The 19,632-nt window shown below is 33.9% G+C and overlaps 1 protein-coding gene and 1 non-coding gene across 3 annotated transcripts; one reads left to right on the top strand and one right to left on the bottom strand.

The window, feature by feature from the left end:
• Nucleotides 1-1,783: 1,783 nt before the first annotated feature.
• On the top strand, nucleotides 1,784-1,857 carry TRNAT-AGU (transfer RNA threonine (anticodon AGU)). The gene has a single exon. It is a non-coding gene; the product is annotated as a tRNA-Thr (tRNA).
• An 11,876-nt stretch (nucleotides 1,858-13,733) lies between these two features.
• Nucleotides 13,734-16,866, bottom strand: LOC105058171 (tubulin alpha chain). 2 transcript variants are annotated; one of them, XM_073249230.1, is made up of 5 exons: nucleotides 16,605-16,866; nucleotides 15,216-15,450; nucleotides 14,745-15,115; nucleotides 14,169-14,650; nucleotides 13,734-14,104 (listed from the first exon to the last, which is right to left on the bottom strand). In XM_073249230.1, exons 1-5 carry the CDS (start codon nucleotides 16,695-16,697, stop codon nucleotides 13,933-13,935), a joined length of 1,353 nt encoding a protein of 450 aa, XP_073105331.1. In that variant the 5' UTR covers nucleotides 16,698-16,866; the 3' UTR covers nucleotides 13,734-13,932. The 2 variants fall into 2 exon arrangements, with proteins under 2 accessions (XP_073105331.1, XP_010939312.1); XM_010941010.4 differs by having other exon boundaries at nucleotides 13,734-14,650; nucleotides 16,605-16,864.
• Nucleotides 16,867-19,632: the final 2,766 nt, after the last annotated feature.

Here is a 19,632-nt window from a genome sequence, read left to right as displayed (position 1 = left end):
TAAGGGTGCGTTTATTAGTTATTAAAAAAATATTTTTATTATTTTTTAATTTTTAAAAAATAAAAATTAAAAAATAATATTTGATAATATTATGAAAAGTAAAAAATAAAAATAAAAATAATTATTTTATATGTAAAACAAAAATTTTTTACTTTTCAAAACTTAATTTTCTATTTTTTTATTTTCGCACGTCTAAAACGTCAAATCAAAAAGTAAAAAACTCGAATTATTCTCTCTCATCGAGCTCTTCACCTCTCCATCTCCTTCTCCCTTCTTTCTTGAATCTTTCTTCCTCGTCGAGTTCATCTGTCGTCTTCAAATGTTACTTTTTACTTTATAGTAATATAGTTATTAAATATATTTTTTATTTTTTTTATTTTTATTTAATAAAAAATTAAAAAAAATTAAAAATTAAAAAATATAACCAAACGCATCCTAAGCATTCATGATCTATAAGGCTTGAAAGTTTACCCAGTTATTGGAGTTCCTGAAAGGATTGTGAGCTACCAGATCACGAAGAAGACCTTGAATAGACCCACAAGGCAGCAAGGATAGACATCGAAAGGCACATCAAGCTCGTAAGCTTTAGTAATGTCCACTCGGTGGGGAGCTTCAATTGCTTTGCTTGCTTTGCATATATCTTGGCAGGGAAAAGGCCAAAATCATCCAATCAAACGCAAGAAGTCGTCGAAGAAAGGGAAGGTCACGCCGGCCGATGGGGTCATCATGACAATGTAAAATGTCCACCGTATCGTACCAAACAAGTTGAAGGAGTAATTAATGACCCAGCAAGGGATGTAAATGTTCCAACGGTGCACTGAGACCTGGTCAACAAATATGATCAGAGGGCTCATCTGATTGGCTCCAGTCAGATCTCCGATGTTTAAGGCTAAAAATTTTTTTTACTGAAAGACGTGGGGAAAAAAAAAGAATAAAAGAGACAGCGTATTGTTCTAATTAGGATTTAGTTGTTATCGAGGGATTGATCCAATTGATTGAGTGATTATCTTTCGCACAAGGTCTCCAAGCTTATTTATAGCTATAGGATTTCGAATCTTCTGTAGATCATATTTTAATAGTCCAAAATCGTATTATAACCATCTATAATTATGCTGTAATTATCTCAAGATTTGGTATGGATACTGCAGATTATTATGATAATTTTCATTTTCATCTTGCTAGAGGAAAAATCCTTCTTCCTAAGGTCGGAAAATAGGTTGTTGAGATTAGATGGTTTGGATCGGTTTGGGGAAGATATCGAGTTGAGGGATACCCACTTGGATTGCTATGCTTTAGCGCCATACGGCCTTAGAAGTTTTTTGATCTACTCATCTCTCATCTCGCTTCTTAACTTCATTGAGATCGACTTGGTTCGGCCACACAAAACTCCACATTATTTTTGAGTTGGACTAATTTAATCGTTGCAGATCATCTGGCTCATTTTCTATTATAGCACTCATCAGATCCATTGCTCAAGGTGCAGACATCAAGTTAATTGATATGAATGATGTTTTTTGTCTCCACACATGCACAAGACATACTTCCTTGGGCCATTCATGAACCAAATATTTAAGATAAGCATTGCAGGTTGCACATAAGCTACCAAAATTGAATGGAACATGTATTTTGATTGCTAAGAGAGAAGCATGACCATGAGGAGTCATTTAAGGGGACAAATTATGCAATTTTTACTCTCTAAAGGTTCAAGGGAGTTGTCTATGAAAGGTCCCCCAAATCGTGAACAAATTATGTCAATAATAACCTGATAAACTGCTTCGTCTCAGCTTTCGTAGCTCAGTTGGTTAGAGCACCCGTTTAGTAAGCGGGAGGTCTTGAGTTCGACTCTCAACGAAAGCAATGCTCTCCTCCTTTTTTAAATTTTAACTTTATCGTTCTATGCCTTACATGAACCCTCTTGTATCATCTCTTCTATGCTTTGATCAAATACGTGTAAATGCCTACCTTGTGGACCATTTAAATCTAATCCTTATCTATTGATCTCACTAATCGGACCCTCTTTTATTATCTCTTCTATGCTTTGATCAAATACGTGTAAATGCCCACCTTGTGGACCATTTAAATCTAATCCTTATTTATTGATCTCAATATATGATGCTTGAAAAATTATGAGAGCCATAACCTAGCGCCGTCGTGTCAATTCGCAGAACAGATCAAATTACCTAATTAATAGAAAAGATCAAGTTTGGGTTTAGATATTTCTGCTGCTTAATAAACAGGTGCACTTCGGTTAACAAAATATTTGACGACCTACCCTGTGACCTAACATATATCCATTGATGGACACATGTGAGTAAATGTGGGATCAATTGATCTCAAAAAAAAAAAAAAAGAAAGAAAGAAGAAGCAACATTTGGCATGTATATATATTAATAGAAAAAATCAAAATTGGCCACACTAACTTTATGAATTGATCATATATCTTATGTAGGTATTTTGAAAAAGGATCAAAAAGACTATATCAGAAGAACAATTATGATATACATTCTCTATTTTACACCACTTTGACCTCTTCTTCTCTCTCTCTCCTTTTTTTTCTCTTTTTTATTAATTATTTTTTTATTTATCTTTTAATACTCACCCAATCATCATCCATCCACCTCTTATATTGAAACCCCATATCAATTTATTTTTTATATCTTAGAAGAACCATATCAAAAAATAAAAAGAATAATTATAACCTACATTCTCTCTCTCTTTAATAACTCACATATCCTATCTCTCTCGTTCTCTCATATCACTTTGACATCTCTTTTTCTCTCTCTTAATCTTTTTTTTTATTCATTATTTCTCTATTTATCTTTAGTGCCCCACCCTAACCCTATAACGCTTAACTATCCATCCTTTATATTTAAACCCCATATTAATTTATTTTTTATACCTTAATGAATCCAAATACAATAAAAAATCACATATTCTTCCTATCTCTCTTTTCAATCTAAATTAGATATGTCTTTTTAGCTTCTTTTTTTTGTAACACTCTTTTTAATTTTTTTCTCTATCTTCTCCTTTTCACTCATATCAAATATATATAATTAGAATAATTTTCGATCAGCTATTATAATTTTAATATTTAATAATATATAAAATTTTACTATGGTACTTCTTTATAATATTTTATTATAAAAATATTTAAAATATTACATATTATCATTTTTTTATAAATTTTATTTTTTTTAAATAATATTTTATGATTATTTTTTTTTCTTCTTTCTCTTTGAGTGGCTCCTTTGCTTCTTTTATTATATTGACCCAAGGCCGGCTGAAGGATAAAGCTACCAAAACCTTTGCTTTAGGCCCCCAGACCTTCCACTAGTAGCTTATAGCCATCCGTCTCCATTGTATCAACCCGTGAGAAGATGAATGGCACCTCAAAGGCCAGAAGCTAAATTGTAGCACACGATCAGCACCGACTTCACGGTATCCTGCAGCATGGTGTCGTCGATGATCCATCAAAAGAATGTTCGCCAGCTGCCGCCATCCGATCGTCAGAAGATCTTGCGAAGAAGGCGCTTCTCATCGAAGACGGCGAGATGAGAGTAGTTGTTGATGGGTCGAAGGAGGGCATCATCGATAGAGAAGAGTGGGTGCTTGACAGGACTACAGGTAAAAAGCATGGCAGCGAGGATGCCATTGATGTCGGATCCGACGATGAGATCTAAAAAGTTGGCAATCTGGGCGATGGGGTCATCGAAGAGCTTGCAGATGGAGGCTTAGAAGTGGACAAGGGCGACACAAGTGAGCTAGGAGGTCGTCGGAGGCACAGGCGCCGCGCCATCGACGCAGAGGATGCAGACCCCACTACAAGAAAAAAATGATTTTACTATCGATTTTACGACCAAATTTTTCATTTGAAATTCACGACTGATTTTGTGATCGATTATTAAAAAATTAATATAGCGATCGAAAACTATCGGTTGTAAAAACGGTTGTAAAATTAAAAGTTTACAATTGATAATAAAAAAATTAATATAGCAATCAAAAAAGTCGATTGCAAAATCGATGGCAAAATTAAAATTTTGCAATCGATATTGCAACCAAAAAGTAGAACATAAAAATAAATTTATAAAATATTAATAATTTTTAATTTTAATATATTTATCAATAATTTTTTGATCGTAAATTTTTTAATATTTTACAACCAAAAAATAGATTGCAAAATATTTTAATTATTTTTTAATTTAAATATATTTACAATCAATTTTTTGATTGTAAAATATTAAAAAAATTTATGATCAAAAAATTGATCGCAAAATACTTGAATTATTTTTTTAAATCTATGAATAATTTTGTGATCAATTTTTTAATTATAAAATTTTTTAATATTTTGCAACTAAAAAATCGATCATAAAATGTTTTAATTATTTTCTAAATTTAAATATATTTATGATCAATTTTTTGGTTGCAAAATATTAAAAAAATTTGCAACCAAAAAATTGATCGTAAAATATTGAAATTATTTTTTTAATCTATGAATAATTTTGTGATCAATTTTTCAATCACAAATTTTTTTAATATTTTGTAACTAAAAAATTAAAAATGAAATATTTTAATTTTTTTAAATTTAAATACATTTACCATCAATTTTTTAGTTATAAAAATATTAAAAAATTTTATGATTGAAAAATCTATCATAAAATATTTGAATTATTTTTTTAATTTATGAATAATTTTGTGATTGATTTTTTGATCATGAATTTTTTTAATATTTTGCAACCAAAAAATTAGCTCTCAAAATATTTTAATTATTTTTTAAATTTAAATATATTTATGATCAATTTTTTAGTTGCAAAATATTAAAAAAAATTACGATCAAAAAATTGATCACAAAATACTTGAATTATTTTTTTAATCTATAAATAATTTTGTGACTAATTTTTCGATCATAAATTTTTTTAATATTTTACATTCAAAAAATTGATTGTAAAATATTTTAATTATTTTTTTAATTTAAATATATTTACAACTAATTTTTTTGGTTACAATATATTAAAAAAATTTGTGATTGAAAAAATCGATCACAAAGTACTTGAATTAGTTTTTTTAATCTATGAATAATGTTATGATCGATTTTTCAATTGCACAATTAATATTTTACAATCAAAAAATTGATCGTAAACTTATTTATAGATAAAAAAGTAATTCAAAAATTTTATGATTGATTTTTTATCATCAAATTTTTTAATATTTTATAATCAAAAAATCGATCGCAAATATATTTTTACAATCAAATATAATTTTTTTTTATTTTTTTCTAAATATGATATAATTTTAAAATTTAAAATCTATCTTTACTATTCATTATCTAAATAATTATTGTTAGAATATCATCACAAAAGATCATCTTGATCTGGTAGTCCTAGTTATATCGATCAATAAAATTTGATTTTGACGGTCGTGAACGATCATATGATGAATTGATAGATAGAGATAATTGATAGATTTAAAAATTTATCACGATGATTTTTATGATATTTGTAATACACTATCAAAATTTTACTTCAATCAAAAATCATTATCATGATCAATTTAACACAGGATGATTTGGATCGTTAAATGAAAAATAGGTGATTAAAAGGCCAAATGACATCCGATTATAAGATAATTTTTTAAATAAATAATCTTTATTACTACTTTAATCGTCTGGATGAAGGTAATCATAAAATCTAAACCAGATATATATGAACCATTCATGTTAAGCAAATTTTATAAAAGTACAAGTATAATTACTTAAGGAGTTTAAAAATGAGTATCAAGAGATATATAGTTTTGGATGGTTCATATATGTGCAGTTTAAATTTTATGATCACTATCATATAAATGATCAAAATAGTAGCAAAGATTATTTATCTAAAAAATTACCTTATAATCGAAAGTCGTTTGACCTTTTGATCACTTATTTTTACTTAATGATCCAAATAATCTCGTTTTAAATTGATCATGATAATGATGTCTGATTAAAATAAAATTTTGATAGTATGCTGTAAATATCATTGAGATCATCATTGTAAATTTTTAAATCCATCAGTGATCTTTATCTATCAGATCATCATGCAATCATTCGTAGCTATCAAAATCAAATTTTATTGATCGATATAGCTAGGGTTACCGGATAGAGATGATTTTAATGATGATACTCTAAGGATAATTATTTAGATAATGAACAATAATGAAGATGAACTTTAAATTTTAAAATTATACCATATTTAAAAAAAATAAAAAAAATTTATATTCGATTATAAAATAAATTTACGATCGATTTTTTTATTATAAAATATTAAAAAAATTTATGATCAAAAAATAGTCACAAAATATTTGAATTATTTTTTTAATCTATAAATAATTTTGTGATCGATTTTCAGTTGCAAAATTATTTATAGATTAAAAAAAATAATTCAAGTATTTCGCGATCGATTTTTTGATTGTAAATTTTTTTAATATTTTGCAACTGAAATATCAATCGCAAATTTAACTTTTAAGAAAAATAAAAATTGGTACTATCAATTTCTTCATTATAACCCATCTTCTTCCCCTCCCCTTCTTGGCCTTTTCCTCTCTTTCCCTCCCTGACGCTCGAAGCCCCTCTTCCCCTCCCCGATGATCGCTCGCGATGGCATCCTCTTGCCAGCCTGCCCGCAATGGCACCCTCTTCCCTCCCCGATGGCCTCTCCTCGTCAGCCTACCTGCGATGGCCCCCTCTCCTCTTTTCGGTGATCGCTCTCGATGGCCTTCCCTCACTGGCACACCTGCGACAGCCTCCCTTATCGGCCCGCTCGTGACGACCTCCCTCATCGGCCCCTTCTCCTCATCGGCCCGCTCGTGATGGCCTCCCTCGTCGGCCTACTCGTGACGGCCCCCCCTCCCCTCCTCGGTGCCCAAACCCCCTATTTCCCTCCCCGACCCGCCTGCGATAGCCTGCGCTCCCCTCCCCGATGACCACCAACAATGGGCTCCCCTCATTGACCCGCCCGCGACGACCCTCCTTCCCCTCCCTAACGACTGCACGTGACAGCCTCCCCTTGTCGACCTGCCTGCGATGGCCCCCCCTTCGGCCTCTCCATGTCGGCTTGCCCGTGACGGCCCCCCCTCTCTTCCTTAACGATCACCCGCGATGGCCTCCCCTCGCCGGCCCGCCCATGTTGGCCCCCCTCCCCTCTGGCCTTCACATATTGGCCCGTCCGCCCACGACGGCCCCCCCTCCCCTCCAGGGTGACTACTCGTGATGGCCTTCCCTCGTCGGCCCGCCCAGATGGCCTCCCCTCACCATGAGCCACGAGAAATGTGGGGGAAATGCCCTCGGTTCACAATGGACTGTGAGAAACGGGCGAGAAACTCTCTGGATCCATGCCTCGCTCCATGGATCATGCCAGCTGAATTTTATTTTAAATAATAATATAAAAATAAATATATAAAAAATAAAAATAATATAATATAAAAATAATATAAAAATAAAAAATAAAAAATAAAAATTTAGCAACCGATTTTGTAATCAATTTTAAAAATTAAAATATTTTAAAAAATAAATTACGACAGATTTTATGATAGAATTTTTAATTAAAAAAATTTAAAAATAATTAACGACTAATTTTATGATTGATTTTATAAATAAAAAAATATTTTAACAAAATTAGTGATTGATGAATTAATTAATAAATAAAAATAATTAACAATCAATTTTGTGATCAATTTTATTAGTAAAAAAATTTTAAAAATAATTATCGACTGATTTTATGATTGATTTATTAATAAAAAATATATTAATAAATTTAGCAATCGATTTTATAATCAATTTTTTAATTTAAAAAATTAAAAATAATTAACGATCTATTTTGCTATCGATTTTATTAATAAAAAATATTTCAACAAAATTAGTGATCGATATTGTGACCAATAAATTAATTAAAAAAATTTATGATCAATTTTATTAATAAAAAATTTAAAAATAATTAGCGACTATTTTTACTATCTATTTATTAATAAAAAATATTTTAATAAATTTAGTAACAAATTTTGTGGCCAATTTTAGCGATTGATTTAGTGATCGATTTTGTAATTAATTTTTAAAAAATAAAATATTATAAAATTTAAATTATTTTTTTTGATCGCTAAATCGATCGTAAAATTTTACGATAAAAAAAATTGATCGTAAAATATTTGCAACCAGAATTTTTACTATCGATTGAAATCGATCGTAAAATAAATTAGCAACTAATTTTTATTATTTTACAATCAATTTTTCGATCGCTAAATCTCTGTTTTCTTGTAGTGTCTACCCGACGGTGGCGAAGGCCTTGAGGAGTAATGGGGCATCTCTAGCGGGGTTCCAAGCTTGCAGCCTAGCGATAAGAAAGGGCTTTGAGTCTCCACACGGGCCCCACCATCATTTTTTTTGTGCCTTCCCGAGTTGCGATACATGTGGCAAACAGTACGTTGGAAGAAATAAAGATGCTTTGCCATGTTTTTTTTCTTGGTAGAATAAAGGTGCCTTTCCGAGATGCTTTATCATGGTTAATACTTCTATTTTAACGGTGTCAAAATATTCTCTCACTTTTTTAATTCTAGGGGTATCAAAAATTGATCTGACCTGCCAACCCGACCCGCATTCGATCCATTTTAAACAAATTTGGATTTTGATTAAATGGATTCGGATCATAAACGAGTCGACCTGTTTAATCCATTTAATAATCGGATTGAGTTCAAATTTCAGACAGCTGATCCATTTAATATGTTTAATAAATCGGTCGGATCAGATCGGATCGGATTATAACCCATTTAACCTGTTACACATAGGGCTTAAGGAATAATTGAATAAGGCTTTGGGGTCCTAGGGATTTAGTCATTCCAAATTTTAAGGAATAACTGAATAAGACTTTAGGGTCCTAGGGATTTAGTTATTCCAAAATTTCACTCGTTCGTCGTTCGATCGGTTCCGCAACTATTCGCCACTTCCTTCCTCTAGGATTTTCCATCCCATCCCTCCTTCCGATCGAGGATCCCCCACCATCTTCCCCACCACTGGCAATAGGTGGCCATCCACTACCAGCTCCTCTTCATTAGCGGTCGTGCTGAAGGAACTTAGAAGAATCGCGAGATTCTGCTGGTCCGAAACTTAGGTATTTCTTTCCTCTTCCTCCTTAACCTCCTCCCTTAGACGCTGCTCCTTCCCGATTCCCCTCATGGGAGCACCCGTCGGGACCTAGCCTCCATCTTTAGCTGTCAGGATGCGCGACGTCATGACAACAACAAATTCAAAGGAATCATGAAATTTCACTAGTCCGAAGCTTAGGTATTCCCCTCCGATCTCTGGGGTTGGTGTTCAATCTAGATCCGACGAGTGTTCTTAGGTTGGATTTTTTTTCTTAGATTTATGTTAGAGTTTCTGAGATCTCATACGGATCTGATCTATTATTTAAAATTCTCTTTGTTTGGCTTGTTTAAATTAGAGCTTTTAATCTTTTTTAGTAGTCATTTCTTTTTTTCTTTTTGATTTTGTTTTGATTTATGGATTCAATGGCATTAACCTATTGATGTTCGATCTGACTCTCAGATGATCATTTTTCTTTTATAATTTAGTTTTATTTATTTATTTATCTATTTTTATTTTAAAAAAGTTATATAGTTTTTGATAAATATTATCTTACATGTTTCATTTATATATTGAACTTTGTACCAGTTTGAAATTGTATATTTTATCTTGAATGAAATAAGCTGGCTGTTTGTGAATTATGATGTTTGTCTTATATATTTAAAAACAGATTAAATAGATTGGATCGGGTTAGTTAAATAGGTTGTTCATCTGTTAAACAGGTTAAATGATAAACAGGTTAAATGAGTTGGGTCGGATTGGTTAAACAGGTTAACTATTTAATAAACATGTTAAATAGATCGGGTCGGATGATCTGTTTATTAAATGGGTCAGATTCAGATTTGAAAATCTAACCTATTTAATAAACAGATCGGATTCAGATTCGATATTTTCTGATTTTATCCGCATCCGATCCGATCTGTTTATGATCCGATCCGACTTAATTGCCACCCCTACCTAATTTTCTCACTTCTCTAATTAAGTACTAATTCCCAATCAATCAACAGATATATGCTTTTCGCCTTTTTATTGAGCACAATAGTTATATTTTTTTTATAAAATCAAAATTTTATTTTAATTTATAAATTCTATTTTTTATTCTCTTTATTCTTCTCTTTAGTAGCATTTTCTAAGACTCTAACTCATATTTTCTGATTTTTACACTCCTACACAAGACAATTAGTTGATTATGTATCTCATTTGCAATCAGCCTTCAACAATCAGATACTATTATTCTGACCTTTACAAAATTTTTTATTTAATTTGAAATTTATATTATATTATTATATTATCTCTATTTTATTTAATAGTTGATTCATTGAATTAGAAATTTTGATTATTAATCTTATATTAGCCATTTAAAAAATATAAGATAATGATAATAGCTAAATTTTTTTGGTAACTTATAATAAAAATTTAAATATGTCGATTCAAAAATATGAATCTGTTTATTTAAAGTTTCAAAAAAAAAGAATTGAAAGTTTAATGCAATCTCAAAAAAAAGCTCTTGACAAATTTTTTATAAGTAATAAAAATAATAAATCAAAAAATATTGGCAAATTTTTCTTAAATGAATAATTTAATAATCTTTTAGAGTTTCAAAATAAAATATCGATATAATAAAATACTAGAATAAGAAGAAGTCAATGGAGAGATTCAAAATGATCCTCTGACTCATGATGAAGAGAACCAACCTGTTAATTTAAATAATTATATTTATAAAAATATTTATGATCCAAGTCAATGGCAAATATTGATACAAATTTGAGAGATTTATTAATAGAAAAAGATTCAATTAAAGTTAATGATATAGATTTTTTTAAAGATGAATTCTCAAGATATTTTTCTACTATACATTATATTCAAAAGTTGGTAAATGAGGAGAAGCATGAAAGAAGATGGCTAGTTTATTCAAAAAATTTAGATAGAGTATTTTATTTTTATTATAAATTATTTAATTCTACTTCCAGTATAAGTAAATTAGCTAATATTGGTACTAAAGATTGGAGAAATCTTAGTGCTAAGCTTAAGAGTCATGAGATAAGCACTAAGCATATTATTAATATGAGTTTATGGATTGATTTAGAAATGAGATTGTTAAAAAGTAAAACAATTAATAAAAGTATTTAAGAATAAATAAATAAAGATGAAGAATATTAGAAAAAAATATTATTAAGAATTTTTACTGTAGTAAAAATTTCAGTAAAAATAATTTGTCTTTCTATGGAAAAATGAAAAAAGTCTATCAAGAGAATAATAAAATTTTTTTAAGTCTAATTGAAATGATTGCAGAATTCGATCTGATTATACAAGAACATATTCGATGTATTAAAGATAATAAAATTTATACTTATTATCTTAGACATAATGTACAAAATGAATTGATAAATTTATTAGCAAGTGAAATTAGAAATAAAATTATTAAAAAATTATAGGAGTAAAATACTTTTTAATAATACTTGATTGCACTCCAGATGCAAGTCACTAAGAGCAGATATCTTTTATATTGCGATGTGTGAATATTTCATTAAGTCCAATCAAAATTATGAAATATTTTTTTGAGTTCTTAAAAATAGATAATATAATTAGAAAATTTTTTTTTTATGCCATTGTGGATATTAATAAAATATATTGAACTTGATATTAATAATTTATACACCATATGGTTGTCACAATCTAAATTTAGTACTTTGTGATATGGTTAATTCTTGTACTAAAGTTATATTATTTTTTAGAGTAGTACAACGTATATATTCACTATTTTTTTTCTACTAAATGATAAAAAATTTTATAAGATAATATATCTGGTCTAACTCTTAAATCATTATCACAAACATGTTGGAAAAGTCATATTGAAAGTATTAAAGTAATAAGATTTCAAGCTTCACAAATAAGAGATGCTTTATTGAAATTAGCAGAAGTTAGTAAAGATCCTAAAACTAAAAGTGAAGCTAATTGCTTAGCAACATATGAGCTTAAAAATTTTAAATTTTTATTGGGCATGACTATTTAGTATGATATATTATTTGTTGTTAACTCAATCAGTAAAAATTTACAATTAAAAGATATGTGTATTGATGTTGCTATAGAACAACTAAAAAGTCTTCTTTTTTTTTTTGAAAAATATAGAGAAGATGGATTTGCATCCGTTATGATTTCTTCTAAAGAAATTACATCTGAAATAAAAATATAACCTAAATTTTATGATAAATATATCATTCATAGAAGGAAATAATTTGATGAAAATATTGATAATGAAACAACAAAATATCTTGAAGAATCATTTAGATTTGATTATTTCTTATATATAGTAGATTAAGCAATTTTTTTCCTCCAAAGTAGATTTGAATAGTTTAAGATATATGAAAATATTTTTGATTTTCTATTTAGAGGTAAAAAATTGAAATCATTAGACAATGATAATTTGAAAGAATATTACCTTAATTTTGAATGTATCTTAAAATATAATAAATACTCTGATAATGATGGTTTAGATTTATTTTCAGAGCTAAAAGTTTTAAAAAAAATTATACAAGTAGAAGATAACAGTCCAATAGACATACTTAATCATATAAGAAGACTCGACTCTTTTTCAAATACATATATTATTTTTAGAATAATGTTAACAATTCTAGTAAGTATTACTTCGGCAGAAAGAAATTTTACAAAACTAAAATTAATAAAATCTTATTTAAGATCAACAATATCTTATAAAAAATTAAATGGATTGATTATGTTATCAATTGAAAAAATATGTTAGAAGAATTTAATTATAAAAATTTAATTAAAAATTTTACATCTAAAAAAATTTAAAAAATAAAATTTTAATAAAAAAATTATATAAATTTTAATAAAAAAAATCATATTTCAATATTTAACTATAGAACTCCGTATATATTGAGCCGTCCCTTTATCGACCCCAGGGCTCTTCCACTTCCTTTATTTTATTGGCCCCACAAAGTAAAATACTTGTATCCGCCAATGCATATATCCGACGTGGCTTGGTTGCATCCTTAACCAAGCATCAGAGACTGCATCCGACCTGGCTTGGTTGCATCCTTAACCCAGTATCAGAGACTGCATATTTCCAGGTCTTTATGATGTTCAAGCGTACTAGTTTCTCAACAGCGAACATTTAAATGACCATAGTATCTCCAAATAATACTTGGTAGATTGGTTTCAGAACAAACATTACCCTTCGTAAGGAACGTTCCAGCTTACTCGTTGACTGCAGCAGAAGTAGACGGACAGCAACTTCTTTTACAGCAGCCATGGCCAAGAAAAGAAATACCCAGGCTTGCAGCTGTGGTACATGTAGCAAGGGAATGTTGTTGCTTTGACTTAAATGGAAGGATGTTGCAAAACAGATACTCCAACGAAATTCCAATTCCAACTCGTTCCATCTCGCAGGCTGGCTCTTTCTATCTGCTGCAGCCAGGTAATGACCACGATGGAAATGTCAAAAATATAAAATTTTACTTTCAACCATTGAATTTTATATTTCCAGTCCATATGAAACAAAAATGCATTACTTGCAGATGTCAAACAAGGTTGACACTAAAAAATTTTATGTTTCAAGCCTATATGAAAAGAAAAAGAGAACATATTATTTGCAAATGTCAAACAAGGCTAACATTGAAATTGATTAAATTCATTCATATAGCAAAGCAGCCGAGTTTGTGTAACTTCACGAAAACAACAAAGCAGCAGCTGTTACAGGATTATCATTCATGCAACAAGCTGGTAGCCACACAACATCCAAAGACACAGAATTTAGTTTTCAGCAGAGGCCAGGAACACAACCAGAAGATAAGCTACCAACACACAAACTAAACACCGCCAACAGAAAGCAACAAAGAGTCGATAAGAAAAACACAGAGCACGTAGCCCTTAATACTCATCGCCTTCATAACCATCCTCATCCTCAGCAGACTCAGCACCAACCTCCTCATAATCCTTCTCCAATGCAGCAAGATCCTCACGAGCCTCGGAGAACTCTCCCTCCTCCATGCCCTCACCAACATACCAGTGCACAAATGCACGCTTCGCATACATAAGATCAAACTTGTGATCAATGCGAGAGAAGACTTCAGCAACACTGGTGGAGTTGGAGATCATGCAGACTGCCCTCTGCACCTTGGCAAGATCCCCACCAGGAACCACGGTGGGTGGCTGATAGTTGATGCCACACTTGAAGCCAGTAGGACACCAGTCAACAAACTGGATGGTGCGCTTGGTCTTGATTGTGGCAACTGCAGCATTCACATCCTTGGGCACAACATCACCACGATACATAAGGCAGCAAGCCATGTACTTACCATGGCGTGGGTCACACTTAGCCATCATAGAAGATGGCTCGAAGGCACTGTTAGTGATCTCAGCAACAGAAAGCTGCTCATGGTAGGCCTTCTCGGCAGAGATGACAGGGGCATAGGAAGAAAGCATGAAATGAATCCTTGGGTAAGGAACCAAATTGGTCTGGAACTCTGTGACATCAACATTCAGGGCACCATCGAACCTCAGGGAGGCAGTCAGAGAAGAAATCACCTACAGGGATCAAAAACCTTCCATTAGAAGAGTGTTACAGAAGAAAGCGGCAAAGTGTAGTAGTATCTGAAATGCGAGTATATCGCTCGCACACCTGAGAGACCAGACGATTGAGGTTCGTGTAGGTGGGGCGCTCGATGTCAAGGGATCGCCTGCAGATGTCGTAGATGGCCTCATTGTCAAGCAGAACAGCGACATCAGTGTGTTCAAGGAGGGAATGGGTTGACAGAACACTGTTGTATGGCTCAACAACAGAGGTGGAGACCTGGGGTGAAGGGTAAACAGTGAAACCAAGCTTTGACTTCTTCCCATAGTCAACAGACAACCGTTCAAGGAGAAGAGAGCCAAGGCCCGAGCCAGTCCCACCACCAACAGCATTGAAGACAAGGAAGCCTTGGAGCCCAGTGCAGTTGTCAGCTAGCTTCCGAATGCGATCCAGGCAGAGATCAACAATCTCCTTGCCAACTGCAATAGTTTAAGCGAAATGATAAGGAAATGTTGGTGCGAAAACCAAAAAGGAACTACCGGCATCCGCTTAGCGAGAATTCTGGAGGAGGAGAATTACTGGTGTAGTGGCCACGGGCAAAGTTGTTGGCAGCATCTTCTTTGCCACTGATGAGCTGTTCTGGGTGGAAGAGCTGGCGGTATGATCCAGTTCTCACCTCATCAATCACAGTAGGCTCAAGATCAACAAACACAGCACGAGGAACATGCTTTCCTGCACCGGTTTCACTAAAGAAGGTGTTGAATGCATCATCACCACCACCAACAGTCTTGTCACCTGGCATTTGGCCATCAGGCTGCAAAGAGAGGAACTCTACTCTATGAAGGTCATACAGCAAATGTAACTGTAGCTAGGTCCAGCCCCAAATCCTGAAGCTTATAGATCGGTGTAAAAGAAAGCACAAGCTAAAACACAAATATAACAAAATCATATTATAGAACGAAACTAAACAATAGTTAAATATAATATTATGAAAACCTCAAAAATTTTACTGATATGTACGCAGAATTAAAGAATAACACTACATAATCCGAATGGATAAAGTTTCAGGAAGAAATTCCGCAAACATAATATAGAAAGATAGTCCTATAATTAAATCTCATATTACAAATGTGATTGTACATCCATCTCTCATCCATTGGATGGACGGAAATTCCAGAATAGGACACCAAAGTTGCTCCAAGTTCCAGAGCTGGGATTATAGAAACAATTACAGGTCCATATTCCATCAACCAATACAATAGGAGCTCATTTTAATTGAAATGGTATTCATCACAGCAAATTACCAGACTGGAAAGTTTCCAGGTAACAAATTGAGAAATGGAAAAGATACATCAAAAGCTAGCAAATAAGTGAATTAACATGCTATCAAATTTAAAGCGGCCAAGAGAACATGTTTGAAAGAACAATGAAATCAAAAATTGTATGCCAATCTCTAGATCTCAAAAGCATACCCACAGATCCAACAGTTAAAACGGTCATAAAGCACAGATCCGTAGATCCACGAAGAAATAATCCACTTTCATATGCCAATCTCTAGATCTCAAACGCATTCCCGCAGATCCAACAGTTAAAATGGTCATAAAGCACAGATCCGTAGATCCACGAAGAAATAATCCACTTGCAGATTTCGTACAGTAATCTCCGGGTCTCAATAACATATAGGTGCATCCAACCATCAAAATGATCATAAAGCAAGGATCTACAAATCTACCAGCACAACATCCAATTTCTAATATGACATGAAGCATTTTGGAAGGATCCGTCATTGCCAGATCGTAAAAACCCAGATCCGGCCCAAAAACAATAAAAATCAAACGAGAACTCGATCAGCGGACGAGATCGGGGCAAAGAATAAGAAAATGAGCAAAGAAAACAAGTAAATCGGAGGAAAAAAGATCAGAAAAGCACAATGTTTGCAGATCGGAGAAAGAGATAAAATGTTCGGACCTGGATGCCGTGCTCGAGGCAGTAAAGTTCCCAGCAGGCATTGCCGACCTGGATCCCGGCCTGGCCGATGTGGATCGAGATGCACTCCCTCATCTTCGATTCCTACGAGAAGCGAGCAACAACCGAGAAGAGAAGGCTAAGAGGAGTTTGAGAGAAGACAAGAGAGGGAGAGAAAGCGAGAGAATTGAAGGGCCGGCCGGCGTTTACGAAGACGCCTTCCGATGCCTCTCCCCGCTCCCCATCTCTTGCCTTTTATAGGAGTTTGGCAGCGCCTACAGCGAGCTTCCGTTGGTTTCTGCTGGATTTTAGCTTTATTATATCGTAGATAAAAAATTTTAACAACGATATCAAGAGTTGGGGGTGTATCATTCGCGCAAACGAAGGATTCACCTTCCTTCGCGTAAATCCACCGTTGGATCATCGACTATCCGCTTTGAGATCCTCGCAGGTGCATGATGATAGGGTTGTAGTTCTTTGAGACCCGTGCGTTGAGTGATCCCACGGTGGATTCGCACGATGGGAGGAAGGTACAGCTCCAATCCAGATATTAAAGCTCCAGCGGAAAAATAATGCAGCCAGGACAACCAATACGTATCCATGTGACTCTGAGACAAACGGGGAGATTGATTTAAATGAGTAAATAATGATTTTTACCTCAAAAAATAGACGCTATTGTTGGAATTTGATGGCATTGATGTCTCGAGATTCGATTCATAAGGAGCCAACAATAAAATCCAAAACGATGAACGAAACCTAACGAATTCAAAAACAGCACAAATAAAATTCAGATGGAGGAGATACGCGTCAGAGAAGCTCGAAAATAGGTGACATGGCCCACGAGACGACGGAAGCTGGTGACGGGTCAGTGGAGGCCAGTAGCGGCGCAGTCAAGCCTGGTAGTGCAGCCCAACGTGCAGATGCGTGGGTGCAGCCTAGGCCCAGGTATGCGCGTGCAGGCCGTTCTAGCGGATGTGCGGGTGCACGGCCCGCAACGCACGACAGCACACAGTGTACTGCAGTCCACTGTGGACCGCGATCCATAGAGAGGTGCATGGACTGTGCACCCATTTTTCTGGAGTTTCGCACAGTCCATGGTGGATCGGTGGCATTTCGAAGGGCGTTTCTTGCAATCTTTGGCGATTTTCGTGGACCAGGTGATCAGACGCACAATCGGATAGCGACTGGGGGCTTGCGGGTGCGATCCACTGGTTCAGGAGGTTCTGTAATGTTACCAGGAGTCCCGTTACGCCTTGGACTCAGGATTGAACACAGATTTTGGCCTTTGAGAGGCCTGTGGCGAAACAAAGAGCAACGGTGGCCTGTGGTGAGTTCAGCAGAAACCTATGTGCAGCAGCCAAGAGACAGAGAGTTAGGCAGCAACTCTTAAAAAGGCACCAACAGAGAGCAGGAGCAAAGAGCTTCAGGCAGACTGTCAGACAGCGAACAGCGGGCGCTTCAAAGGTTTAGGAGATCTTCCTAAAGAGAGAGCTTTTGTGAGGAAGAATTTCTTGTTGAGAGAGAAATTGGTGTACGAGGGTTAAGGGTGTGATCTTCTCTTGTAATTTTCTTTTTTTCATAGTGAAGCTTGCATGCCTCATGAAGGCGAGCCTTTTGGCTGGTCCACATTTTGATTATTTTCTGTTTTGTTTTTTCTTTCTTCCTAATGCAACATGTGATATCGAAAAGGTTCTGTGGTAGTGGTGTCTTGATCAGGCATCCCAACAAGTGGTATCAGAGTGAGGCGGTATCAGGGCGCAGGTTATGGTGGTGGTGATCAAGATTGAAGATAGAGAAGATAGGCTCAATCAAGATGGAGATCAATCAGTTCGACGGGAAGAGCAATTTCTCCTTATGGTAAGCAAGGGTGAAGAACGTGCTCATCCAACATGGATTGATCGATGCTCTTTTGTATGAGAAAAAGTCAGACACCATATAAGAGAAGACTTGGGAGCAGCTATAGATGTAGATGATGAGTATCATCCATTTGTTTCTGACGGATGAGATGGTAATTTATGTACTTGTGAGACTTCTCCGATGGTGCTGTGGTCAATACTTGAAAAGTTATATATGATGAAGTCTCTCACCCATATTAGGATATTGGGCCTAATGGGCGGGCCTAGGATTGGCTCTTTGAGGTTGAGCTTGACCCAACAAAAACATAAGCCCGACGTATGGTTTCCTAAGGTATAAATTAGTGGTCTCATATGGAGTGCGATTGTTGGTATCAAAATTATGTAAGTTCATAACGCATAATCTGGTAGGCTATATGCTCTTACAAAGTGAAATTATTATTAGGAGAAATCTGTGGTTTGATCGAATAAGATTTGTAGATTCATACTGATTTGTTGCCTGTGCTAGAAATATTTGATTTTATTTACCCTTTTTTCGGGAGGTTAAATTGATGGACTTGCAATTACATCCTAGATAAAAATTTATTCTTGAGAATTCTGGAATACACTCCGAGTGAAGAGGATATCGGACTTGATGGGCACAATTAGGATTGGCTCTTCAAGATTGAGCCTGGCCTGGGCAAAAATATAACGCCACTGCATAGTTTCTCAAGAAATAAATTAGTGGGCTCATTTCGAGTGCGGTTGTTGGTATCAAAATTTCTTAGTTTTGTAAGAGATAATCCAGTAGGCTAGATATCCTTATAGAGTGCAGTTATTGCTCTGTAGTTTGATTAAATAAGATCTAGGGGCACCCCTTTATATCATTACGAATTTCATGAGTGCAAGATTGATAGTGCTGTCAATCAAAATTAAATGGTCTTTGATGCAGTGGTGGCCAATAAGTAGGTATGGTAACACCCAAAACAAACTAATAAATTTTTTCTCATCATTGATGCAGTGGATTAAAGTGAAGGATTGATGATGTTGCCAATCAAACCGGTTCCATTGTTTTGAAAAGGTGACCAGCAGTTGTAGTGCAAATATGCCAACGTCCAGGCCACTACCACCTTCCATTGCCAATCCAACAGTTGTCCTTCCTTCTCTCCTTAGAGCCACACCTCAAAATTCTCCTTCTC

This window comes from Elaeis guineensis, chromosome 15, assembly GCF_000442705.2.
Source record: "Elaeis guineensis isolate ETL-2024a chromosome 15, EG11, whole genome shotgun sequence".
Taxonomy (NCBI): Eukaryota; Viridiplantae; Streptophyta; class Magnoliopsida; order Arecales; family Arecaceae; genus Elaeis; species Elaeis guineensis.
The sequence above is the reverse complement of the archived record's forward strand: the minus strand, read 5'-3'. Positions and strand labels throughout refer to the sequence as shown.